Raw genomic sequence first — 13,351 nt, forward strand, 5'->3', positions numbered from 1 at the left:
TCTTCTAATGTAAACATTTGAAATAAGTCCTTCCTTCCTCCTAATTACTCCCTTATAGTGTTTTTCTTTAGGTGCATTTCATTTTTTTTAAAAGTTACCTTTATTTCTTCCACTAGACTGTGTTTGTTTTGGCATATAATGAGTCCTTCCTAGCATCTACTCTTTAGCACGGCCTTCACAGTCTCTGCAGATGACTGGGATCAGGATGCATTGACTCATCAGACTTGACTCTGCCTAGAAGGACGGCAGATCCCTGTTCTAAGGCCTTGGTTCATTCTTGAGCAGGGTCTCAGTCTTCTGTAGTCTCTCCAGTCCTTTTGACCCGTTTTCCTCATCTGGTTCATCTACACCAGTGGACACAACAAGAGTCCTGAGTCAGCAGGGATATCACAGCTGTGGACCAATGAGCCTGTGGGTTCCTTGTCTCTGCTCAGTGCTTACTGGGTCCCCTGCATCCTCTTGCCTGGGATACCCTGAGTCATACTTATCAAAGCTCTCCTTCCCTAATTATGCTCAGACAAAAAAGGTCAGACTCAAAGTAGAATGTGGAGAGATTGAAAAATATAGTCAAATAGATGTTACACTTTGTTTGAAAATAAAACAATCTTCTGTGAGCATTAAATGTGACCAATGCTGGAATCCCACACCATCGTTTTCCTAACGACCTGGTGAAAATTGTTGGGTACTCTGCTTTTTCAAAGCCACAGATTTCTAATACATGGGCAACATTGAGAATTAAAATAATGAGTTAATTATTCATATTCCATTCTTATAAATGCTTTGAAATGTTAACAGATTCAGGGCACTTGTGAGGAGGGCCTGCTTTTGAAGCAGGCTATGTGTGGGAATGGAGACTCACCCATTCTTCCCTGGTCTCTTGGTTGGGGTGGGAAAAACTAATACCTGTTACCTTCAGTAACTACAAGCTGTGTAAAGGAATTCTGTGTCCTATCCAGCTAAAGCATGAAAAGGATGTCCTGTTTCTTCACAAATGATGATGATGATGATGATGATTTTTGAGTCAGAATCTCACTCTGTGGCCCAGGCTGCAGTGCAGTGGCACAATCATGGCACACTGAAGTTTGAAACTACTGGACACATTGATCCTTCTGAGTCAGTTTCTTGAGTAGCTGTGACTACAAGTGAGTATCATAATGCCCCCAAATTTTATTTTATTTTTTGTAGAAATGTGTTCTCACTAAGTTTCCATGCTTGTCTCAAACTCCAGGGCTGAAGCAATCCCCTTCCCTCAGCCTCCCAAAGTGCTGGGATTACAGGCTTTCTATAGATATTTTTGAGATTACAGACTTGAGCCTCTATGTCTGGTCAACACATGATTCTTAATATTTATTAACGCATCCTTGGTAGTGGGCCTCTTTGTCCTGTCCTTGTGAGTCAGAAGGTTCTTGGAGAATTTGTCATATTTGACTTTTTAACTAGAGGGTTTCAACAGAATGCAGAATGCACATTTCAGCTGTTTTCAGCTATAAGACAAGAAGGCAGGCCATACTGTATCTTATACAACAGGACCCCGGCACCTCCAGTCTGTGTGTGCTGTAGGAGGTAGATGTTGTGTCATTTTGTTCAGTGTTCTTGAAGAGTCCAAATTCAAAGAGTGCAGGTAAATCAAGGTAGATGTGTCATTTTGTTCAGTGTTCTTGAAGAGTCCAAATTCAAAGAGTGCAGGTCATGGGTATTTCAGCAATGTAGAAATAGATCCACGGTTCTGGAAGTAGTTCTCCCTTTGGAGATGGTTTAGCAACTTTCCACTGTTAATTTAGTGTAGCACAAAGTATAGGTCATCAGGAGTCCAACAAGAGAAGTGAAGGCCCACTAGCAAAGATTGTTTTTCATTCTTTAAGAGTGAATTGCACTCTGATTTACCATGCTTCTTTTTTAATAATTATTTTGTTCTATTATACTTTGCATAGAATGCTTCTTCTTTCTTGCTAGAGAACCTTTCCAAAACTACCCTACACAATCAATTTCAAGAAATGAAAGTCTTGCTTTAGTATGAGGATTGGACTTGCTGAGAATGACTTGATGGAGGAGAGTGGTTGGCATTCATAAGCTCAGGCTCCTGAGGTTGGGAGATTTTCCAAATGGCCTGAATTCCCAGGTGTATGCATCCTTGGGAGTTATTGGAAATCTTCTGAATACAGTTTTACAGGCCCAAGCTCCTCTGTTTCGTGAAAGACTCAGTAAGCATCTTAACTGCTTATTGTTTTTTTTAATCAATTTTTTTTATTATGATGTTGTGGGGTACAGTTAAGGGTTAGGTGTACAATTGCGTTTCTTTCAGGCACCCTGTTGATAAGAGGAGTTTCCCCGTCCCCAGACAGATATTTGCTACTGTTAATCTCATCTCGCTCCCCCACATAGTTTCCCAGTACCGTCAGTCATTTTCTTTTAGTATTACATTGGATGTTCAAGGTCCATTATATGAGTGAGAACATGTGATACTCAGATCTTTGTTTCTGTGAGAGATCACTCAGTATTATAGACTCTAGTTCCATCCAGGTTGCTGCGAAATTCATGATTTTGTTCTTTTTTATGGCTGCGTAGTATTCCATCGTGTATATGTACTACATTTTTAAAAATCCAGTCCTCTTTTGATGGGCAACATGGCTGCTTCCAGGTTCTTGCTATTGTGAACAATGCTGCGATAAACGTATGTGGGTAGGTATCTTTTTTATAGAGAGATTTGAGTTCTTCAGGATATATTCCCAGCAGTGGGATTGCGGGGTCATATGGAAGGTTGATATTTAGAGCTTTTAGGAATTGCCACACTGCTTTCCACAGAGGTTGCACTAATTTACACTCCCACCAACAGTGTAGAAGTATTCCCTTTTGACACACCCTCTCCAGCAGCTATTATATTTTGAATTGTGGATAATTGCCATTCTGACTGAAGTTAGGTGGTATCTCAGTGTGGTTTTGATTTGCATCTCCCTGATGATTGTGAGGTTGACCGTTTATTCATGTATTTGTTGGCTGCTCAGATGTCTTCTTTTGTGAAGTGTCTGTTCACATCTTTTGACCATTTTATAATGGGGTTGTTTGTTTTTTTCTTTTCAACACGTTTGAGTTCCTTGTTGATCCAAGATGTTAAGCCTTTGTGAGACCTGGTGTTGGCAAATACTTTTTCACAGTTTGCAGGCTGTCTCCCTGCTCTCTTGATGGTTTCTTTGGCTTTGCAGAAGCTTGTCAGTTTAATAAGGTCCCACTGGTCTATCTTCTCTCTTATGACCTGTAGGTTTTGGGTTTTGATCAGGAATTGGATGCCAGTTCCAATTTCCATGAGGGTATTTCCTTCCTTTCTAAGGTCCTTATGGTTTGAGGTTTTACATTTAGGTCTCTGATCCATTTGGAGTTAACCTTTGTGCATGGGGATAGATAGGGCTCCTGTTTCAATATTCTGCATGTGGTCAGCCAGTTTTCCCAGCACTATTTACTGAATAGGTTCTCCTCTCCCCAGGAGTAGGTGGGGGAGGCTTTGTTGAAGATGACTTGGTTGAGAAATTGAGGTTTTGCTTCTGGAATCTCAATTCTATTCCATTGATCTATATGCCTGTTCCTATACCAATACCAAGCTGTTTTGATGATTGTAGCTTTATAAAGTTTGAAGTCTGGTAATGTGATACCACCTGCTTTCTTTTTTTTTGCTGAGGATTGTTCTGGCTATCTTGGATGTTTGTTTTTCCATATGAATTCCTGTGCTGTTTTTTCTAGGTCTGAGAAGAATGTTGGTGGTAATTTGATGGGTATTGCATTGCATTTGTAGATTGCCTTAGGTAAGATAGACATCTTCACAATGTTGATACTTCCAATCCATGAGCATGGGATATTTTCCCACTTGTTTGTGTCATCTTTGATTTCTTTGAGCAGTGTTTTGTAATTTTCATTGTAAAGGTCTTTCATGTGTCTGGTTAGGAAGATGCCAAGATATTTCATTTTTTTTGTGGCTATTGTGAATGGAATTGTGTTTTTTATTTGGGTTTCTGTTTGTTTATTATTGGTGTAGAGAAATACAATTGTCTTTTGTACATTTATTTTGTATCTTGAGATTTTACCAAAGGCCTTTATCAGTGTAAGGAGGTTTTTGACGTATTCTCTTGGGTTTTCAAGGTACAGAATCATATCATCTGCAAAGAGAGATAAACTGACTTCCTCTTTTCCTATTTGGATACACCTGATTGTCTCCTCTTCTCTGATTGCTTGAGCCAGTATTTCCAATACTATGTTGAACAGGAGGGGTGAGAGTGAGCATCCTTGTCTTGTTCCAGTTTTCAGGGGAAATGGTTCCAATTTTTGTCCATTTAGGAGTATGCTGGCTGTGGGTTTCTCGTAGATGGCTTTTGCTATTTTGAGGTATGTTCCCCGTATGCTTAGATGTTCAAGAGTTTTTATCAAGAAGGGGTGCTGGATTTTATCAAAAGCTTTTTCTGCATCTGATGATATAATCATGTGGTTTTTGTTTTGACATCTGTTGATGTATTTAATTACATTTATGGTTTTACGAATGTTGAACCAGGCTTGCATGCCAGGAATGTAGTCTAGCTGGTCATGATGGATGATTTTTGAGATGTATTGCTGAATTCAGTTAGCTAGGATCTTGTTGAGAATTTTATCATCTATGTTCATCAAAGATATGGGCCTGTAGTTCTCTTTCTTTGTTGGATCTTTACCTGGCTTGGGTATCAATGTGATGTTGGCTTTGTAAAATGATTTGGGGAGAGCTCCATCTTTTTCAATTGCCTGGAATACCTACAGTAGGTTGGTATCAGCTCCTCCTTAAATGTCTTGTAGGATTCTGCTGGAAAGCCATCTGGACCAGGGCTTTTTTTTGTAGGAAGTTTTCTTATTACGTAGTTGATTTCTTTGATTGTTTTTTTTGGTGTGTGTTGGAGTCTCATTCAGTCGCCCAGACTGAATTGCAGTGGCTGCTCCCGGCCACCGTAGGCTCACCTGCTGGGCTCTGGCGATCCTTCCGCCTCAGCCTTCCAAGTAGCTGGAATTACAGGCATGCGCTACCATGCCCGGGTGATTTTTTATTTATTGTAGAGATGAGTTCTCACTGCCCAGGCGGGTCTCGAACACGTGGGATTACAGGCTGAGCCACTGAGCCCGGCTGATTTCCTTGATTGTTATTGGTCTATTTAGGATCTCAATTTCTTCTTGTTCCAACCTAGGTAGGTTGTGTGATGTCACAAAGTCCTCTATTTCCTTAAGGTTTTCAAGTTTGTTTCCATACAAGTGTACGCAGTAGTCTCTAGTGACCTTTTGTATTTCTTCAGGGTCAGATGTGACTTCATCTTTTGTGTTTCTGATTGTGCTTATTTGTGTTTTTTCTCTTTTTTCTTGGTCAGTCTAGCTAGGGGACCATTGATCTTGTTTATCCTTTTGAAGAACCAGCTTTTTGTTTCATTTATTTTTTGTATTATCTTTTTGTCTTCTATGTCCTGAATTTGGGCTTTTATTTTGGTGACCTGAATTCTTCTGCTGAAATTAGGCTTTTTGTGGTCTTGCTTTTCCAGCTTCTTTAGGTGGCTTGTTAGTTTGTTAATTTGTGTTCCTTCCGTTTTCCTCATGTGTGTTTGTAGGGATATAAATTCCCCTCTTACTACAGCTTTCAAGGCGTCCCAGAGATTTTGGTAAGATGTTTCTTCATTTTCATTTGTTTCCACGTATCTTTTGATCTCTGTTTTGATTTCATCATTGACCCAGGAGTTGTTTAGCATCATGCTGTTTAGTGTCCATGTCTTTGTGGGTTTTGGGGAACCTTGTTGGTGTCAATGTTTATTTTTATTCCTCTGTGGTCTGAGAAGGTGCATGGTAGAATTTCAGTCCTTCTAAATTTGCTTATGCTTGATTTGTGTCCAATTATGTGATCGATCTTAGAATATGTTCCATGCAGTGATGAGTAGAATGTGTATTCTGTGGTCTTTGGATGGAGTGTTCTGTAGGTATCAATTATGTCCATTTTGTCCAGAGTCTCATTGAGGTTCCAGATCTCCTTGCTGATATTTTGTCCTGATGATCTGTCTAGGGTTGTGAGTGTGGTATTAAAGTCCCCAGTTATGATGGTGTTAGAGTCAGTATCTTTCTTTAGCTTTCCTAGAAGTTGCTTTATGAAAGTTGGCGCACTTAATGTTGGGTGCATATATGTTTAGGATAGATATTTCTTGTTGAGGGAGTGAACCTTTTATCATTATGTAGTGGCCCTCTGTATCTTTTTTAATTTTTGATAGCTTAAATGGTATTTTGTCTGAAATTAGGATTGTGACTGCTCCTTCCTTTTGTCTTCCATTCGCCTGAAAATTCATTTCCTATCCTCTTACTTTGAGTCTGTGCATGTCTTTTCTAGTGAGATGGGTCTCTTGAAGTCAGTATATTGTTGCCTGGTGATATTTTATCCATTTTGCCATTCTGTGTGTTTTCAATGGTACATTTAGTCCATTCACATTCAGGCTAATTATTGAAATGTGAGAGTTTGTCCCTATCATAGCGTTCTTATAGAGTTGTTGTTCTTCCACTTTTTTTGTTTTTCTTTTGGTTTTGGGGTTGGCTCATGTATATTTTATTCTTTTCCCTGTACTCTTGTGAAGACCATTGTTCATTTTTCCTTTTCTTCTGTGTTTAGTACTTTCTTAAGTGTATCATGTAGAGATGATTTGGTGGCAGCATAAGTTCTTAGGGATTGGATATCTGGGAAAGATTTTAATTATCCCTCACTGATGAAGCTTAGCTTGGCCGGGTAGGGTATTCTTGGTTGAAATTGTTTATGTTTTAGGACTTTGAAGATAGGGCTCCAAGCTCTCCTAACCTGCCAGTTTTCTGTAGATAAATCTGCTGCTATTCTGATTGGTCCTCCATTGTTTGTGATGTGGCCTATTTCTCTTTCTGCCTTTAGGATTTTTTCTTTTATGCTTACTTTGTTTAGGCGAATTATTATGTGTCTACGACTTGGTCTTCTCCTTTGTTGTCTTGCAGGGGTACTCTGAATCTCTTGTGTTTGAATTTTTGCATCACTGATTAGATAAGGGAAGTTTTCTTGAATGATCTCATGGAAAGTTTGTTCCAATGTGTTCTCTGTCTCTCTTTCTGCCTCAGGGAGTCTGATTACTCTTAGATTAGGCCTCTTGAGGTAATCACTTATGTTTTGAAGGTTTCGTTCTGTCTTTTTGAGCTTATTTTCTGTGTTTTTAAGAGTTTGGGTTATTTCTATATTTTGTCCTCAAACTCTGAGATTCTTTCTTCTGCTTGGGTAATTCTGCTTTCCATGCTTATCAGTTTGTTATTTATTTCATTCACAGTATTCTTTCATACTGTTATCTCAGATATCAGCTCCTTCCTAGTTTCTTCTTGTGTCTCCTCAATTCTCTTTAATCTCTCCATTATTGTCTTGATATCTACGTTGTAGTTTGAGATCCTTCATTCTGGGGCTTTTCAATGTTGGCCTTCCAATGTCAGTTTTCTCAGTGTCTGCTCTCCCAGGGGTCTTGGAGAGAACCATACTTTATTTTTGGTTTTTCTTCATTTGTGTAGATTTTTTTCTCTCCTCCTTTCCCTCCCCTTCTTCAATTCTGTTTTTGACGGAAGGTGGGGTTGCTTTTATTTCTCTTCTGCAATATCTTGTTCTTCCTTATGAGGGTTTTCTGGACTTTGTTCACTTTTCAGGTGGGAGCATAGGCTGCAATCTGTACTTTTTGCAGTCTTGAGATTTAATTGAGAGGGAAGCTGTGATCCAGAATGCTGATTCTAGCATCCACGAACAGGTGTACGAGCACACTGGAACCTATTTCCTTCTGCCTTACAATCTGTCTATTCAGCAGTATGTAGTCTTGGTCCCTAGATTAAAAAGGGGGGTATAAAAGAGGAAAATAATGGAGGAAGGGGGGTCAATAGGGAGTTAGAAAGAGAGAAGAGTGAGAGGAAAAACAGATATACATACCAACTATTAGGTGAGAAAGAGACACAAGGCCGGGTAGAAGTGAAGAAAGACATGTAAGAAAGAGTCCCTAAAGAGTACTGATAGCTACACAGAGACAGGCCAATAAAATCAAGAAACAGTGCAAGTCAGAAGGTAAACAACAAACGTGATCAAAACCAACAGTTACAATGATAAAATCATGAGTCAAAATAAGCCATCAGACTAGTCACTTCTCTGATCTCCGATTCCAGCCTCTCCCCTATGTTTTTTGTTGCAGCGTAGGGGTGGGGCTTTGTCTCCTGTTGTGTCATTGCCTTAGAAACTGAGGTAAAGTTTGTTGATAGGTGAGCGGGGCAATGGAAGTCTCTGCCTAGAGAATAGTGATGCAATTTATGCAGATCTGTTTTTCTCCACTTGTCTGGGTCCCCCAGCTTGGGTTCTTGTGCTGAGTGTCTCAGCCAGGGTGGGCCCGGAGTTCCAGAGCTCCAAAGCTCCAAAGAGCAGGTGGTGGGTGGTGAGAGTGGCCCTGGGCCCCCCACAGGGTACTTCAGCCAGGAATGGGACAGGTGTCTCTGAGGGGCGGTTGCCCAGATCCTCTCTGAGTGACCGGCGGCTTGGTGCCTGGTGCCGGGCTGGAGACGATGTAGCCAGGGAGGGAGATGGGAGGGGGCTGGGACCAGAGACTCCCACACACGCATTGGAACAGCAGCAGCCGGGGGCCACAATATCTGGCCTTAGGAACTGAGGTAAAGTTTGCTGATAGGTGGGTGGGGCAATGGAAGTCCCTGCCTTGAGAATGGTGAGGCTGTTTATGCAGATCTGTTTTTCTCCACTTGCCTGAGTCCCCCAGCTTGGGGTCTTGTGCTGAGTGCCTCAGCCAGGGTGGGCCCAGAGTTCCAGAGCTCCAAAGCTCCAAAGGGCAAGTGGTGAGCAGCGAGAGTGGCCCTGGGCCCCCCACAGGGTACTTCAGCCAGGAATGGGACCGCTGTCACTGAGGGGCAGGTGCCCAGAGCCTCCCTGTGTGACCGGTGGTTTGGTGCCAGGTGCCGGGCTGGAGACGATCTAGCTGGGGTGGGAGCTGGAGGGGCTGGGACACGAGACTCCCACACATGCAGTGGAACAGCAGCAGCAGGGGGCCGCAATATCTGGCCCTGCATGGGACCGAAGGTCCCTGGGTCTTGCACCAGCACAGATGGTGGTGGGCTGGACTATGGGGGAAGAGAAGTAATAGCCTTTTTGGGAACTCATGTTCTGAGAATCTTACCAATTCACCTATGCTGTCGCCATCTTGTCACCAGCCAGCTGCTTGTTGTTCTTTACCTGTCACCGTGACCCAGAATTCATCTGTAAAGCTTTCTCTTCAAAATTTTATATTGCTTCATCTTAATACTTCTCTAATATCATTTTATATAAAGACAACACAAAAGAAATCAAACCATGTACTCTGACACTGTTCCTCCACTTAGAGAATGTTTTTGGGTGTTCATGTAGTGAGGTAGCTTTCAGCTCTGCATCTTCATACGTGGTATCAAGTGGGTTAGCTCCGTGGGTGGTAAGAGCATATCTGGAAACCCATACTACATGGTAGGTTTCTAATAACAAATATTTATGCGTTGTTAACTGCTACTTAGATTACTTATACTTGTGATAATTTGTCTCATCTTCAGGCTATAGTTCAAAATGAAATTATAGTCTTAATCACTGTATTGCAATTTTAAAATTGTTTAAATTATAGTTTTTAGTACTTGATTGTGATTTTAAAATTGTTTCTTCATGCCTGTATTTCCAGCTAGTTGGAAGGCTGAGGCAGAAGTACTGCCTGAGTCAAGCAGGTTGATCCCATGAGTGTGCCACTGCATTCCAACCTGGATGATGGAGTGAATCTTCATCTAAAATATTGTTTCTGTGTTTTCTTGAATTTTGAATAGAAAATTATGAGTGACTGAGTCAGAGAATATTACCCTGACTGCATTTTAAGCAGGAATTCTCAAAATAATTTCATAATAATAAGAGTAGAGTTATCTTTCAAACATTAATATTCACAAAACTCTCTGGGAGAACTTGCTGGAACAGAGTTTTGGGTACTGAAGCAATCTCTGGTTTAGTATGGCATCTGAGCAAATTGCATTTTTAACCATCTCCCAAGTAATGATATCATTTCAATATTAAACAAAATACTTGGTCTCCATAGTCAGACTAATGAAGGATACAGCAGTGAATGCTTCTTTTAAAAGCAGTCTTCCTGGTAGTAATGAGTCTCACTGGTGTGTTATATATTTTGTAGCAGAGTCTCCTCCCCTCATGACTCTCGGCAGAGTGGAGAAGCCCAGTCATGGAGGAGTCACACTGGAGAGAGAGAAACGTTCTGGGAAAGACTGTATAAGGCACCTGGCAGTAAACCACTGGACAGGAGAATAAAGCCATGGAGATTCCTTCCCCACTGTAGTGCCTACCTTTGTCTCCATCTCATTGTCTCTCTTTTGCTGTTGAAGACTCAGGCATTCTGAGAAGAAGAAGAACATTTTGTTGCACTTCCTCATGGGTTTAACTCACTGTGTAAATGCCACTACCCATGTACACCATACAGTAATAATCAGATTCATCCGGTCTGAGCCCTTGTGATGGTGAGGACTGACTTGTTTCCAAGGATGGAGTCTGTGAAGCGATCAGGGACCCTGGAGGGGCAGTTGTTTGTTCTGTAGATAAGTACGTGTGGAGCTTGTCCTGGTGTTTGCTGATACTGGCTGGGATAGTGACTCACAGAACCAGACCCAGAGTTCAGGTCACAGGTGAATGTGACTGTCTCTTCTGGAGACACAGAGAGTGATGGCTCCTGGGTCACCACAGTCTGAGAATGCACTCCTTAAAGCAATAGGAAAGACAAAGTTTTGATTAGGAAGATGAGGGTTTCCCTGTCTTCTGCATTGTACAGATCCCCACAGACACAAACTTTTTTCTCCTGACCTGAGCTGTAAGCAAGGAAATTGAGAAGAAGTGTTGTCCAGGCCATAGTGGGGACACTCACAAGGGCTCAGTGTCTCAGGCTCATCAGCCAGAATTTGGTTTTTGGGGGGCCTTTTCATCCCTCCTCAGACCCAGCAGGAGGAGAAGGTTCTTCATGTAAATCAGCTTCCTCTCTCTTTCTGCCCCAGTGTTCACCCTGCTGTCCCTGGGAAAGACCTTGAGAGAGGCAGATGTCTGGTCCTCCCACAGACACATGACTAAATGGGGACTGAGAAACAGAGGGATAGAAACCCACTCAATACCCTACAAGCCACTAGTGACCTCAGTCCTACATTTCTTAGTGTCTGACTATGGCTCAACCCCACTTCATATCTGTTCCCTCAAATTATATTTTTATCATTACACAGAGATTGCAAAAATAATCTTAACCTCAGTCCAAAGTCTCCCTGGTGTTCAAAGTGAATATTTTTTGATATAACATGGATGTTATTTGCTAATACATTGAAGAAGTTTTGCGGCTATCTGCTATATTCATGAAAAATAGAATTATTTGTAGCAGCAATACGTTCAACCACAGATGTCCTGGTAGAAATGACTTGTGAAGGGAGTGGTTGGAGGAGTAAGAAAGTTGTTAGAAGTATTTTGCTGTTTTTTTCTTTTCGGTGTTATTACCAAATTTGCGATTTCCTTCATTAATGAGGATATTTATACTCAAGGCACTGTGATGAACTTAATTGCATTAGATTGAAAAAATTTTACCATTTTTATTTTCAATGTATTTTCTTTTTATTCTGACATCTTATTTTTCTTCACATTTCTGTAATGTGGTTATATCATTTTTGTACAAACAAAAGTTGGTATGAGGGAATATAAATAAGGAAAGAACAATGGAACATCAAGGTAGCTGTTGGCACATTGACTAGAATTTGTCTTTTTTTTCCCAGTCCCATTGTCTTATCAGTGGGTCTAGTGAAGATATGTCTTGTTCAGCTAAGACCTAGTCCTTTAGGATGACCCAGACTGTATCTCTCCAGCCCTTGTCCAACTGATGGCATCACAGTCCCAGCAAGGCTGCTCTGTGCTGAACAGACCTCTCAGTCTGTTCTCTAGTCTGAGTCAGTTCAGGCTTGAGACCCCAGGAAGATTAAACAGGAAGTGGTACAGGGACACTGGTGGACATCAGAAATATTTCACTGACTGCTATAGCATTGCCTAGCTTCCCAAAGCTACAGTGATAGATGTGGGATGTATGTCCTGGCTCAGAAGGAAAGTCCTCAGGGTTCAGAGTGTGACTGTCATGTGGAAGACTGGAAGTGAGTGTGAGCATCATCATCTGAGGTAATGAAGATGGAAGAAGAAGCCTCTTGGGCAGATCTAAGATTTCTGAGCAGGAACAGGGTCCACACAGACCTGTGGGGACAATTCCTCAGGATCTTGGAGTAAGGAACACACTGCCCTCGTTGGGTGGAGGACATGTCCCCTCAGCAATGCTCAGGCCTTGACAGCCGGAGCGGCTTCCTGCTTCCTCCCAACATCTGTCACCCTGAATTGTGATTATGTGTTGTTTGTGTAAGGCAATGGCATGAACTTGACCAGAAGGAGAGGACAGGAAGGAAAGGCAACTCTGGTAGGTTGGGATAAGGTGGGAATAGGCGCTGGGTTCAGACAATGGGAAGCCATGTGATTCTGCTACAGAAAACAGGTCACTGGCAATCCTGATACAACCCATTTCTGCCAAAAGAGAACTTCCAGCTGGAGCTTACGTAGGCAATAATGATGATGATGATGATGATGATGATGATGATGATGATAATATTAATAGCAGTAGTAATAATATGACAAACCTGTGTATTGGTTTGCTAAGACTGTCATAAGCAAATACTACAGGCTGTGTGACTTAAACACAGAAATATATTTTCAAACAGATATTGAGGTTGGAAGACCAAGATCAAGGTCAAGAGTTTAGTTTCTCCTGGCTTGTAGATGATCATCTTCTCACTGTGTCCTCACCTGCTCTTTTTACATTCTGTGTTGTCTGTGTCCTAATATCCTCTTTTGATAAGGACATATGACCTAATTTAGTCTGTAAGACTCCATCTCCAAATTCAGTCACATTGGGATTTAGGGTGTCAACATAAAGTTTTGGTGATCAAAATTCAGTCAATAGCAATCAGTAAGTACTGTATGTTTTTTATTTGTGAGAATGAGTTGGAATAGCATAAATATATAGGAGTGTGAAAAGGAGATTTTTTAAGTGTAATATTTTATATATTTAGACATTTGGACACATATTTTTTTTTTTTTGAGTTGGAGTCTCACTCTGTCGCCCAGACTGGAGTGCAGTGGCCGCTCCCGGCCACCACAGCCTCGACCTGCTGGGCTCCAGTGATCCTTCCGCTTCAGCCTTCCGAGTAGCCGGAATTACAGGCATGTGCTACAACGCCCGGCTGATTT

General features: G+C 41.4%; 1 gene segment (V, D, J or C); it reads right to left on the reverse strand.

Moving 5' to 3' along the window:
* Positions 1–10,532: 10,532 nt before the first annotated feature.
* On the reverse strand, positions 10,533–10,943 carry LOC110595481. The segment is given in 2 exon segments: positions 10,533–10,795; positions 10,898–10,943. Coding segments are annotated over 2 exon segments (309 nt in total).
* Positions 10,944–13,351: the final 2,408 nt, after the last annotated feature.

This window comes from Carlito syrichta, unplaced genomic scaffold (assembly GCF_000164805.1).
Source record: "Carlito syrichta isolate Samal-C Ts95f unplaced genomic scaffold, Tarsius_syrichta-2.0.1 Scaffold302289, whole genome shotgun sequence".
NCBI classification, from domain to species: domain Eukaryota; kingdom Metazoa; phylum Chordata; class Mammalia; order Primates; family Tarsiidae; genus Carlito; species Carlito syrichta.